The sequence below is a fragment of the Gossypium hirsutum genome, chromosome A01 (genome assembly GCF_007990345.1).
Source record: "Gossypium hirsutum isolate 1008001.06 chromosome A01, Gossypium_hirsutum_v2.1, whole genome shotgun sequence".
NCBI classification, from domain to species: Eukaryota; Viridiplantae; Streptophyta; class Magnoliopsida; order Malvales; family Malvaceae; genus Gossypium; species Gossypium hirsutum.
Window position 1 is genome coordinate 19,865,085 of NC_053424.1, and position 13,943 is coordinate 19,879,027.

The following is a 13,943-nucleotide window of genomic DNA, read 5'->3' on the forward strand; positions in this document are numbered from 1 at the left end:
GGTTATCCAAAGTAACGAAAGAAATAAGATGAAATTTATTATTACAACTTTTAACTTTGGGGGGTGAACTAAAAGCTTCAAATATGGGAAACGTGCAAGGAGAAGGGAAAATAATCTAATACATGGGAGACGTTTTGTCTTATTGAGAAGCATCACATGGATTTGACGTGAATGCATTTTTATTTTCCTGACACCATCCTCTTAATTTCCTTTTCCTAAAATTCAGAAACCATACCCAATATTTTTCTTTCTTTTCGACATCCACCCTAAATTAAGGGTTACATTTCTTTTGGTAACAGTGGCGTGAGATAAATAATTCTATCGTATTGCAGTCATCGCCTATCTAAAGAAGACTTAAGAGTGATTATTTGTATTCTCAAAATCCAAATAATTGGGAAAGAGTGAAAGAGGGAGAAGATGGTGGTTCTTCTTCTTCTTCCAAACCCCACAACCACGAAATTGTCCAGCAGTGTAGTACTAAGAAACAATGATAAAGAGGCGAGTAAATTAGAAAGCAGATATTAAATTTAAAAGAGAATGGGGTGGGATCCAACCTGCGGGTGGTTGAAAGAATGAATCAGGGCCGTGTCGTCCTTATTGCAAAACGCGTAGCCCCAGTCCCATAAAAAAATAAAATAAAATAAAAGAGTGTGTGATATCAGTGTCAAATGGCGTAAGAAAGGGAGGGGATGGAGGGCAGAAGGGGGAAAGCAAGGGAGCCAGGCAGGCAGGCAGCGAGAGGGGCCACCCACGCAAGGAGAGGAAAGGCAGGCACTAGGGTTTAAATGTGGAAAGCGACCTGCTACAATCATGCACTTCATATGTTCCACTGCTTCTTTTCATTCATATTTCCATCTAATTTCATAACACTTAGAAATCACGCCAAATAATAAATAAGGGGATAATTAAATATTTATTGTAAAAAGATGATTTAATTTTATAAAAGTAGGAAACAAAAAGGCAACCTCATTATTGTTTGCCGCTAAATCTGGCCCTTAATTTCTCGCTATCTCACAAACACTAAATTTGGCACATGATTACAAAAACACAACTTCCTCTCACTTTTACCCTTCCCCCTTCTTCCCTTCTCTGTTGTTGTAATTTTCTTGTTCCAATCCACTTCCATTATTACCATTTTTGTTTGCTTTCCTTCCTTTTAATTATTTTCTTCGTCATTTGCCAGTTAATTTTTTTTATTTTTTTAAAATTATTGGCTGAATTTTCGTTGTTTGGCACGTTTTCATACAGAGATTTCTCTGTTTATTGCGCTGCGTTTTGTTGATTAGAAATTCGAAAAGCATTAAGGCTGCGCCAGTGCTGGTCTTTTGTTTGGAGTGAAGAGAAGAGAAGAGAAGGGAAGAGAAGAGCGAGTGTTTTTGCTTTCTTTTAGATGCGGAAAGGTGGATTTGGTTTAAGGAAAGAAGCGATGGGAGATTTTGGTTAATGAATTCTAAGCAGGTTTGTTTTGAGAGTGTTCAAAGTTCAAATTGGGTTGTTTAATTGCACTGAAAGAGGATGAGTTGTTTTCCTTGCTTAAATCCTCGTTCTAAAGATGTAAGGATCGACATTGACAATGGAAGTCGAACTAATTCTCGCTATTCTGCTGATTCCTCAGGTCCATTTTTCTTTCCCCCGCTTCTCTCTTTGTGTTTTTTTTTTCTGTGTGTGTGGCGCATAATTTGCTTATTTGTTCTTATTTTTGGTAACCAGTTTCCGGCGCTACGAAAAGAAAAGCAAGTCTAGACGGTAATGCTAAGGGTTTTCATACCCAATTCCACTTGGAAACTTTTTTTCTTCACAGTGGATTTGATTATTAAATTTTTTTTTAATTTGGTAAACAGAGCATAAGAAAGGAAGTGATCAAGGAAAAGGCTCCAAAGGCAGTGGGGCACGTAGTTTCACATTCCGAGACTTGGCAACTGCAACCAGGAATTTCAGAGAAACCAATTTGCTTGGTGAAGGAGGATTTGGAAGAGTTTTTAAAGGTCGATTGGAAACTAGGGAGGTAATTTGTTGCTTTTCACTTTTCCTTATCATCATTTTGCCTTTCTGGTTTAAATTGTATAACTTTCAAATTTATGTATCTCTTTGGCATATTCCCAGAATCTGCTGTCTATTTACTTATTGTGTAATTTTTTGAAATTTGAGTTGGATCATTTATTGTCTGTAACCAACCAGATTGTTGCAGTGAAACAACTTAATCATGACGGTCTTCAGGGCTATCAGGAATTCATTGTTGAGGTTCTTATGCTCAGCCTGTTACACCATGTTAATCTGGTCACCTTGATTGGCTATTGCACTGCTGGAGATCAGAGGCTCTTGGTTTATGAATACATGCCAATGGGCAGTTTGGAAGATCATCTTTTTGGTAATATATATTTACTGCAGATTTCTGTTGAATATGGAATCCATTTACTTGCCACATTATCTACTGTTTCTTGTTACCTTTCTTAGTGTCCCTTCTTAGGATTGTAAACCTTTTGCTTTACTTTATATCCTTAGTGTGTGGTTTACTTTAATTAATCCAGAGTTCTAGTCTTTATGTAAGGTTTTTGCTGTAGATCTTGGGGCTATGTCAGGAGAAATTCAATTTTCAAATCAACTAATAATTGTCAGGAGAAATTCAATTTTCAAATCAACTAATAATGATTGTTCTGCTGAATTTTTCTTTAAGTTCTGGGCATTAGGTCTGAAGCTGCCATAATTTGCACGAACGGACAACCAATTTTGAAAATCCATCTTGAAGCAAGAATGTATAACATCTAATGCTGGTAGAATAGCCTTAGAAATTTGTGCTTTGCATGGCTGTGCATCACGCAATAATATTTAAGGAGCAGATAATGGAGTCCTTTTGCTTGTTGGACTGTTCATATTCGCTATTGAATATGCCTAGGACTTGGGAATGCAAATATTTACATGTTGGCACCAAATGTGATGCGTTTTACCTAGTTTTATGCTATTGTCTTCCCACTTGGATGTTTGGTCATGTTACCACTTTATTTATAAGATTTCATGTAGTTTTAATCAGACCATTCTCATATGTAAAGGACTGTTTCAGATGTTGGTGTGTAGGGATGGCAAAACACGAACCGCCCCATGGATTCTGAGCTGATCCGCTTGGGATGGAGTGGATTTTTTTGTCTGAAAAGTGGATGCGGGGCAGGGTGGATTTTTTTTTTGGATAGTGGGTATGGAGCGGTTTTGGTAATTGTCTGCCCCGCTCAACCATATTAAATTACCATTTTATCCTTGTATATATAAACTATTAAAAGGATATAAATATAATAATGTAATATAGAAAAAAAATATATTTTATGTTTAAATATTTATTTGATTTTAAAAAGATTGAGGGCTGGGGTGGGCCAGGGATGGATGTATTCAACACCCATGGAGGTGGTAGTGGTTTTTATTATTATATATCCATAGTTGAGCAGGGGCAAGTGGTGGAGCAGAGCATGACAATTATGGATTGGTAGTGGATTTAGCATTATCCGCCCTGTTCCATTGCCATCCCTAGTTGTGTGTGAAAACAAATAATCGTTCTTCTGAATGTTACAACTTTTCCTCATATCTCAAGTGCCACTGGTTATATTTTTTTTCCAGATCTAGAACCCGGACAAGAGCCTTTGAGTTGGAATAATCGTATAAAGATAGCTGTTGGTGCTGCACGAGGAATTGAATATCTACATTGCAAGGCCAATCCACCTGTCATTTATCGTGACTTGAAATCTGCAAATATTTTGCTGGATAATGATTTCAACCCTAAACTCTCAGATTTTGGCTTGGCAAAATTGGGACCTGTGGGTGACAATACTCATGTTTCAACCCGGGTGATGGGAACATATGGATATTGTGCCCCAGAGTATGCCATGAGTGGCAAATTAACTCTTAAATCTGACATATATTCTTTTGGTGTGGTGCTATTGGAGTTGATAACTGGACGGAAGGCAATAGATACTAGTAAGAAGCATGGAGAGCAGAATTTGGTTTCATGGGTAAGTTAGCCTTTTTTTATTTATTATCTTTTTTGTTTTTTTGTGTGTGTGTATGTGTGGCTTGATCTGGTTTGATTCCTTTCCAATCTTTTTTACGGCCTCCACTTCTAGTGGCTATATTTCATATATATGTTATTTCTCTAACGCCGTCCCTTGCAACGCTTTGCTTGGCTAGTTGTTATGTTTTCTCTTTGCTAAACATGTTTACTGGTACAAAGTGTGATTTTATTGCTTCTTTTACGCCTTTAGTCTGAACTTGTTGCTATAGTTCTTTTTAAACCCATAGAATATCTTTAGTTTTTAATATGTAACAATTAATAGTGGAATTATATTCCATTACTAGATTCTGATGTCCTTATTTCTTATTTATTTGTTTATGTATTCTTTTCTTGTGTTGCAGTCCCGTCCGTACTTAAAAGATCAGAAGAAGTTTAGCCTACTGGTTGATCCTCTAATTCGAGGATGTTATCCTCACCGTTGCTTGAACTATGCAATTGCAATTACAGCTATGTGTCTCAATGAAGAAGCCAACTTTCGCCCACTTATTGGTGATATTGTGGTTGCACTTGAATATTTGGCTTCTCAGAGTCAGAATTGGAGCCCTGAATCACGTAATGTTGAGGTCTGCAATGCTTCACAGTCCTCACCGATGCGATCAGAGAAAGGGACCCCTCATCAATCAAATTCCAGAAGGGGTTGATGTTATTCAATAAGAGCTATCAAGAAACTTCGATAAAGTAAGCTGCAACTCATACTTAATTGCGGACTTTAGCATAGTTCAGAATGATCTCTTCTTTTTCATTACCACAGTAAACAGCTGGTTTTGACTGCTTTATTCAAACAAAAGAATACTAATAGAATGAGCATTTTGACTGATGTGGATTTTTCCTATAAATTGATATTAGGTTGTTACCTCATCAAGCATGGAAGGAGGACTCAGTCAAACTCAACATGCATTGACAAGTTAGTACATAAGTGGGTATATGTATATGTGTATTTGGGTAATTGAAGGACTGGCATTTCTTTAGTGAAAATATGGTTATTGCATTGTGTGGGAAGCAACATCAACGGTTGTCAGCTTTGTTTTGAACACTCTCATTGAATGGAAAAGTTTTCTCTGTACGGATATGAGCTCTGTTTTGCTTCCACTGACTTCCTTTCTTTTTTCTTTTTGTAAATGGAAAAGTTATATAGATAGACATAAACATTTAGTATTTAATATACATACAGTTGGGGGGGGGGGCAATATATGCAGTTCTCACATTAAAACTAGATCAGTCTTTGGCTTGTTATTGCACCCCACATAGTTTGGAGTTTAGCGATTAAGATTCTGATGGAAGCAGGGCAACATAAATTTTGGTCACATGGATGATGTATGGATATTTGTCTTTCATCCTTGTGGGAATGTAGCATTGTCAAATCATCTGCCCAGGGAATAACTCTTCGTCCCATTCTTGTTTCTGGTAAAAAATATATTACGATTCATATGGTACTGAAGCAGCAAGTTTTTCATGAAAATATAATAATCATAGTTCTCATCTTCATTAGTTGTCCTGCATTGTTCCTTTTGTACCTTAAAATCCTAAACTTGTAAAAAACAATAACAAGGGTTTATATTCCTAATGCAAAATTTGATTGTTATTTACTTTTTAAAAGTCGATGTATTTTTTATAGTTCAATAAATATTATAATTTTTTTATTTCTTTTAAATGTAAAAAAATAAATAAATATAATTATAAAAACTAGGTTAAAATATGTCATAAATCCCTTTACTCTTTAAAAATTTAGAATTTAGTCCATATAAATTTTATTTCCATGAATTTAGTTTCTCTATATTTTAGATTTTAAAATTCAGTCTAATTGTTGACACTGTTAAAATTTTTCTTAAATTCAAGTTTAAATGGCTACTAAGTAAAAAAAAATTATTTTAAGATGTCAAATAGGCAAATTTAACACAAAAAAAAACAGTATTAATAGTTGAACTTGAATTTAAAAAAAATTAAATTTTTAAAAAATGAAAGTATAGAAATTAAATTTTAAATTAAAAAAAAACAATTTATGCCATATTTTAACCTAAAAACTAATGCTAAAACTTAACCTCATGACTGAGAATACACATTTCGAAATATAAAAACAATAAAAATATCAAATTGTAGAAGAAAAACTAAATCTTTAAATAAAAGAACTTATATAAATAATAGAATTTAACGTTTATTTATTTTCTTATTGCTTTTACAAATTGAAGGCTTATTGTGAATGATAATTTTGTCCATGATTTAATTTTAAGAGGTTTATGTTATAGGCCCCTTGTATAATTAAATAATTAGGGTCCGCTAATTATATATTTTTATGTGTGATACATGAAACAATCTAATTGATTTCTCATCGGTTTTAATTACATTTCGGTTGTATTAATTGATGCGCACCATTTCAATAATAAATCGAAATAGTTATTTCTCTTTTCTATAATAATAAAAATTTCGGTTCGTATCAATTGTACCAGCTCGTTCCGCTCAATTCTAATTGTGTTGTCCAGAACACTGTGCACTCGATTGATGCATGAATAATATTAAAAAATATAAAATTATTTTTACCAACTTTAGTTTTTTATTATACTAACTTTAAATTTTAAAATAAAAAAAATTGATAAATAATAAATAATTAAAGAATTTGTATATGTATATGTATATGTTTTCATTAAAAATCCATTTTATATATTTAGTAAGGGATGGTTTATTGTAGATTTTTTTCAATATTGTTATGGGTAGTTTTGTTGTTTAATGTGTGAGGTGATTTTTTTCTTTGTTTACTTTATATTTATTGGATGTAGAAATTTTATTTATAAAGTTTATTGATAATTATTTTAAATAATTGATTAATATATTTATATTTGAAATTATTTGGTCTAAATTATTTTATATATTAATTTTTTTAAAATTATAGTAAATTCAAAACGATATACCAATACATATCACTTTTAATAGAAAAAATGATCCACGTACGTTGACTAGCTTAGCACGAATACATTTCTAGTTTTATACTATGTAGCGTAGGTTTGGTAGACATACCATGAATATGAAGCAACTCCACGCCCTGACTCCTTGTACCCACAAATTATAGCACAAACGTATTTCTAACTATTATTGCAGTTTTCAAACCTTTAGACTAAATCTTCCCACGTTTCGGGCTAACCTTCGTGGCTTGATTCATGGATAAATCTGTTTTAACCTTTCTCCTTCACACAATTATTTCTCACATATTCCTAACAGTATATATATTACATTTTGTTTTGTTTTTTTTAATTTAGTAATGTAGAAGGTAAAAATATTATGAGTTGAATTTAAATACAACACAAATATCTTATCATTTGATAAAAAATTCTAATTAACAACTAGATTTTGCAGGGAGAGTAGTAATAAAAATCCACTGAATACGCTCGATTCTGGGCCTTTAACAGATACAGACTTTGGGATACTCTGAGCTGTGGTACTTCATTGCGGCAACAACAATCAATAAAGTAAGCCACTATGATCCATTACAAAAATCCACAAAGTTAACCAAGGGCAATATGATAATCATCAAGGAGATGGCAGAAGAATGGGTTCTAAGGTAGGTGAAACCCAACTTCCAAGGCGTGGAGGGGGAGCAAGAAACTGCCATCGCTGGTATCACTGAGCTTGTGCGAACCTTCAGGAATGGAGAATTTGTAGGCGAAATTGGGAATCTCTATTCCCCGCGCACGTAAAGCCTAATGCATTTTTTCATATTTTGTAGTGCAGGGGAAAAAGTTGGCTTTGACAAGGGTTTTGGAAGCATGCTCTCGCGGTAGGCAACACATAAATAATTGACCATGAGCTCCCCTCATTTTTGACATGTTTTCAATGCAGAAAGAAGAAGAAAAGAATAGAGGAAACTTAAAACCTAAGATGAGAAGTTACTGAGATTTACCTTTAAGAAAAGCTTCGACTGATTCTGGTTACAAAAATATTCAGAGTGTGAGTTTCAGAGTTTAAAAAAACCCCTTTTTAAAGAAGTTTCTTCCCTCTATGTTCTGACGATTCAAATAAATGAGAGACACCAACGACCAGATACACGCGAGCATGGTTTGTCCCTACATGTGGTGAAGCTGACATAAAGTCACAATAGACATTGCTTATTTTGCAAGCTGCGATAAATGCGAAGTGATGGCCCTAAGGAGTGCCACTTTATAACCCTCCTTAGGCCCATTTTGGGGGTACTAGATTGTCATACAGTAATAGTCACCGACCCAAGACCCAGATAAGCTTCTAGCCGCCGACCCGCGACTCGACCAGACTCTACCAGATGGATGCAAAAAAGACGTACAATGAGAGGACAATTAGGGGAGCTCGCAGTATCAGCTTGTAGGAGTCGAAGATTGTTCGCAGTCCCAGCTCGCATACACCCAAGGAGTTCGCAAACTCCAGCATGTGACTTGGAATGATACACATGTCCAACATGCCTGAGGCCTACTCAAAGTGTCAGTCTTATGAATAGTGGAGTTAAGTCATGAACAGTGGAGTCAAATCATGAAGAATGATAATATGTATAAATACCCGAGTGTTTCCTTTAATGAGACACACATAAAATTACTCAACAATTAATATTATCATGCAATAATAGTCACCGACCCGAGACCCATATAAGCTTCAGGTTGCCGACCCGCGACTCAGCCAGACCCCATCAGATGGATGCACACGAGACGTACACGAGAGGATAGTTAAGGGAGCTCGCGGTATCGACTTATAAGAGTTAAAGAGAGCTCTCGATATTAACTAGTAGGAGTCAAAGGGAGTTCGCGGTCTTAGCTCACATACACCCAAGGAGTTTGCGATGTGAACTCCAGCATGCGACTTGGAACAATACACATGTCCAACATGCCCGAGGCCTGCTCAGAGTATCAGTCCTATGAATAGTGAGGTTAAGTCATGAATAGTAGAATCAAATCATAAAAAATGATAATATGTATAAATACTTGAATGATTCCTTTAATGAGACATACATAAAATTATTCAACACTAATCATATATATTTAATATAAAAACATAAAATTGTTGCTCATCAGTTAAAGAATAATTAAAATATAAAATTGTAAAAATTATTCGATAAAAAAAGAATTAAAATTGCGTCAAAAATTGGATATGTGAAAGATTTTATTTTCTCTTTCAAATAATTTTCAAATTCTTTTTTATACTACTTCTTGATTGGTTGAAATCACTTTTTTTGAAGCTGATTCACTTTCATTTCCAACACTATCAACATTTGAAATAATTTAAATGTTAATAAAATTGATGAGAGTTAAATTGTATTTGTTATGGCCCGATTTTCTATGGTACCGGAAAATGTAATTCCGGAATCCTATTTTTGTAAACTGAGTTCGTAAATATTAAAAATAAGTATTTATGAGGATAATATAAAAAATATAATAAATTTTGATTCAGTAATTTTTCAAAATTAATAGTTAATTAAAACTCAAAGACTAAATTGTAAAAGTCCAATTACTATAAAATTTTAATTCACAAAAGACTTGGGGATTAAAATAGCAAATAATCAAATGTCTAAAATGGTAAATAAACCATTTTGAAATAATATTTAGTGGATGGTGATGATTAGAATTATTTAGTATTATTAGTATTAATTAAATGTAATTAATTAAGTTAAAATAAATTTTAATTAATGTATAAATACCAAATTTGGTGGAAAGAAACAGAGAAGTTCGTAAATCTTTCTTTTCCACCTTGCGGTCCACCAGAAATGAAGCAAAAGAAAAGCTTATAAACATTGAACATGACAACATTCAGTCATCTAATAGGTGAGTAAATTCAAGTCATTGTCTTAAACTTTTTATAGATTTGAGGTTATGAAAGTTTGACTTAGCTAGCCCTTGTACCAATTTGTAAAATTGTTAAAATTTTAGAAAGTTTTCATTGTTTATTTCTTGAAGAATTAGGCTTGAAATTGATAGATTTTAAGCTTAGATTATGAAAAGGACTACATTGTAAAGCTTAATTGCTAGTTTTGTACGTAAGGACCAAATTGAATAAAATGAAAAATTGCTATGAAATTTTGGTAGAAATAAGAAGTAGAGGGTTTCTAATTAATTTATTTGAAATCATGTTTTAATCTAAAGTTAGGAATCGAAAGTTATGACTATCTTGAGTTTTGAGACTAAATTGAATAAAATGTAAAATTTTAGGGATATCAAAAATTTAAATTCATATAGGTTCATTCATATCATTTCATAATATGAAAATGTTTGGTATTGATTGATTATATAAAATAATTGTATAGATCAAGAATCGGATTAAAGCAGAGTTAATCGAGGAAAAGTTAAAATTGTTGATTAATCCCTGAAGAATCAACTTGTTTTGGTGTGTTGAATAGGTAAGTTCATATGGAACTTACTATCTCACTTTGTAGTATATGTGTGCTTGTATTAAATTTAATATATACATGTTTCTATTTAGATGAAATAATATGGAATTTAGCATATTTGGCTAGTATGAGACTGAATTGAAATATTATGTAATGATGGATTATTACGTGATAATACAAGTTAAAAATGTATAAATATGAACGAATACATGACATGGAAATGTAAAATGTGACCCCTTTTTAGAGTGTGTTGTATAAACAAAAACAATTACAGGGATATTATTGAAATATACAAAATTGATGCCCGTGTGAACTTAGTAAAAGTTTAGGATACGATTGGCATACTAATAGGCACTTGTGCACACTTGCACGAGATTTAATACAAATGTTAATGAGATCCAACATTCGTTACGGATTCTCGGGTACTATGTGACACAAGTTTAGCTTGGATAAGTAACCTGATGTGTTATGATATAGGTTTAACCCAGATGAGTAACCTAATCTATATACTCAGCTTGGACGAGTCATCGATGAGGTGTAGCTTACCTGTGTATCTGAGGCCGTTTACTAGGGTTCATCGGGCCAAGTAGTTTAAATGAAATTGGAACTTGAAATATGATGAAATGAACTTAGACACCAAATTGAAAGGTAATTATAAGGATTTAATTGTAAATGAATTGTACTTTTGCTTTAGTGATAGAAATATGTTCAACATGAATTATAAACACTTGGTATAATATTATAAATTGTGGATTGAATATGTTATTTTGATAGTTTATTGTTATGTAATATGAGTTGATATGTCTAAGCTACTTGCAATACATAATGATCATAGATATAAACATATACTTACCTTATTAATTTTTTGAATGTCATGTTTTAGCCAACATCATGCCAAATTAAGGTTTGCTATTAAGTTTATATAAAAGCAAGGTAAGCATAGTATTTCCATTTGAACTTATTAAGCATTCTAAATGCTTATTCTTGTTGTTTTCCTTCTTTGTAGATCATAACATTGTGGAACTTATCGAGCCGGATCAATAAATGAGCACAAACTATCTAAAGACGATAGTTATATGTTTGTTTTGAGTCTAGACTATGTGGCATGTACATAAGAGCTCCTAGTGTGCTTATGGTCATTTTAAAGTAGACAGTGTAATGTTACTTGTGGTGATGTTTGATGTTGGATGTACCATTTGGTGTATAAGTTAATAGTGCATATTTTAGTTAAGTTTGATAATGTAAATGATAATTTTACTTTTGAATGGTTTGGCATGTTAAGCTATCAGTTAGGGCATTTGAATTGGTTATGTTGAATAATGTTTTGGAAATGGTAAAATAAATGATAAGTATGCTCTATAACTTGGCATATGTTGGCCACCATTCTTGACCTGAAACAGTGGCGGGAATCGATTTCCTCATGACTTTGGTGGCCAGTTGCTTATATGGTGCCTTTCCTCTCGTTGATTTCCAAGCTATATGCTTCGTGCGTGCCATTGATTAATTGGCATGCTTGAAAAATTCTAGAGGACAAATGAAGCAGTGTTTGATTGCAAAGAAAACTGATAGAATTTATGATGGATGAGAAGAGAAAATAGATTTGTAGCATATATAAAGAAAGTTATCTTGTATATTTTTAAGGAAATTTGTCCTGTTTTTATCACTTTTTATCTTATATATTTCAGATTTATTTACTTGGATTTATTTTTAAACTTATCAAACCAAATCAAATTAAATACATGCTATTAATATCTTAACCATATATTATTATATTTTTAAATTTTTTTTACTTAACCCAATCTCTTGCTTCACTCAATCATATAAACTTTAGGGTAAAATTGATGTGAAAATTTATTATTGTGTTTCAAAATTTATGAATTATTATTATAAAAAAATTAGAAATTTTAAAATAAATGTGGATATTAAAATTAATTAATAATTATTTTTAGTACTATTCAAGTAAACATGTTTTAATTTTAACTATTATTTTGTAATAATAAAAATTAAATAAATTTAAATTGTTTATTAATATGTTATTTTTATTTTTATTATTTACTAATTAAAAAATTAAATTTAAAGTTGATACAAAATGATTATGTCCTAGGTTTCAATTTTTTTTATTTTTTAACATTAGTTTCAATATAGGTTCTTATCATATCTGCTCTTTTTGATATAATATCTAGAACTACCTATAGCCCAGGGATGAATCTAGGATTTTGCTCCAAGGGGGTGAAGCTTCTAAATTTGAAAATATTTTTTTTAATGTAAAAAATTGTCAATTTTTCTTGGATACTTTTTTTTTATTATCAAATAAATCAATTTAATGTTTTTTAAAAAATGATTAATTTAACTGTAAAAAAAATTAAAAGAATAAATCATACTATATAAAATTCAATATTTCTTTCCAATATGTAAAAAAGAATAACCAATACTATACTAAAAATTTCATAAATATCATTATAATTCCAAAAATTAAATTAAAAAAACTTGGGCTTAGTCCTATATCTCAATACTAGGCATCCTAAATTGCACCCTCCGCTTTTTCATAAGATCAAACTCATCAATGATAGAATCTGTTGAAAATTCTTGAGCTATCTCTTTTTCGATGTACGCCATCAAGTAAGTTGAAAGAAAATCACCCTCCATTCTGTTACGAAGCTTGTCTTCACAAATTTCATGACTGAAAATGCTCATTTGGTTGTTACAATAGACATGAGAAGAGTTAACATAAGACGAATGATTCTATCAAAAAGATGATAAATACTTGACTTACTTGTCTTAGCTAGCACTTGACACTACTCGACAACTATAGAAGCTTTCTGCAACTTCGTGCTTTGATAAGCATTGAGTTGAAAATGCTCCAATTGAATCTTCATGTGTAACTTTTCTTGCTCCGTAAAATCGTCTGGATAAAAATAATTCATAAGCTTGTAGATATCTTCCACCCGAAAAGCTTTGTAATTATCGCGTGGATCCACAGAGGAGCTAAGAAAAAATAACTCTACTACCTCATCATTAAAGTGATAATTCATTTCTATTAACAATGAATTGATACTAGCAATGAATATATCAAATCAATAATGATACTCAATTGTGAGGTTATCTCTCTGGATGCGAGATCGACCTCGACTAGCTTTGTACAAAGCACTTAAATTGGGGACTTCTATCTCATGATCTTTACAAAATAACTTCACTTTCTTAAACAAAGGGTCCCATCCATGTTCTATGAATTTATGGAGAAACGTTTTAGTTGATGACACCAACTACATCGCATTTATTATATCCTACGATTTATATTGCAATGCTTGACAGAGATCATCAATGATTCCAAGCATCTCAATCATAAAATGCAAGTTGAAAACAAATTCAATGAATGTTATTGCATCATATATTTCATCAGCTTCACTCTTTTGAGTAAAGTTGTCAGACTTGATGATATATTGTAATATAATACAGATGGAATCTAACATCCTCATCAAGCTATTGAGAAAAGCTAAATGAGATCCCCATCAGATTCGCCTGGACGTTGGAGAGTATTGGCTTGATTTTTTCCAT

At 32.2% G+C, this 13,943-nt stretch overlaps 1 protein-coding gene across 1 annotated transcript; it reads left to right on the top strand.

Annotated features, from left to right (window-relative positions):
• The first annotated feature begins 850 nt into the window (after window positions 1-850).
• On the top strand, window positions 851-5,117 carry LOC121231485 (probable serine/threonine-protein kinase PBL21). Its single transcript, XM_041116511.1, has 8 exons — window positions 851-1,097; window positions 1,249-1,615; window positions 1,711-1,746; window positions 1,842-2,005; window positions 2,179-2,368; window positions 3,604-3,995; window positions 4,396-4,732; window positions 4,901-5,117. The coding sequence occupies exons 2-7, from the start codon at window positions 1,516-1,518 to the stop codon at window positions 4,693-4,695; spliced, it is 1,182 nt and encodes a 393-aa protein (XP_040972445.1). The 5' UTR covers window positions 851-1,097; window positions 1,249-1,515; the 3' UTR covers window positions 4,696-4,732; window positions 4,901-5,117.
• Window positions 5,118-13,943: the final 8,826 nt, after the last annotated feature.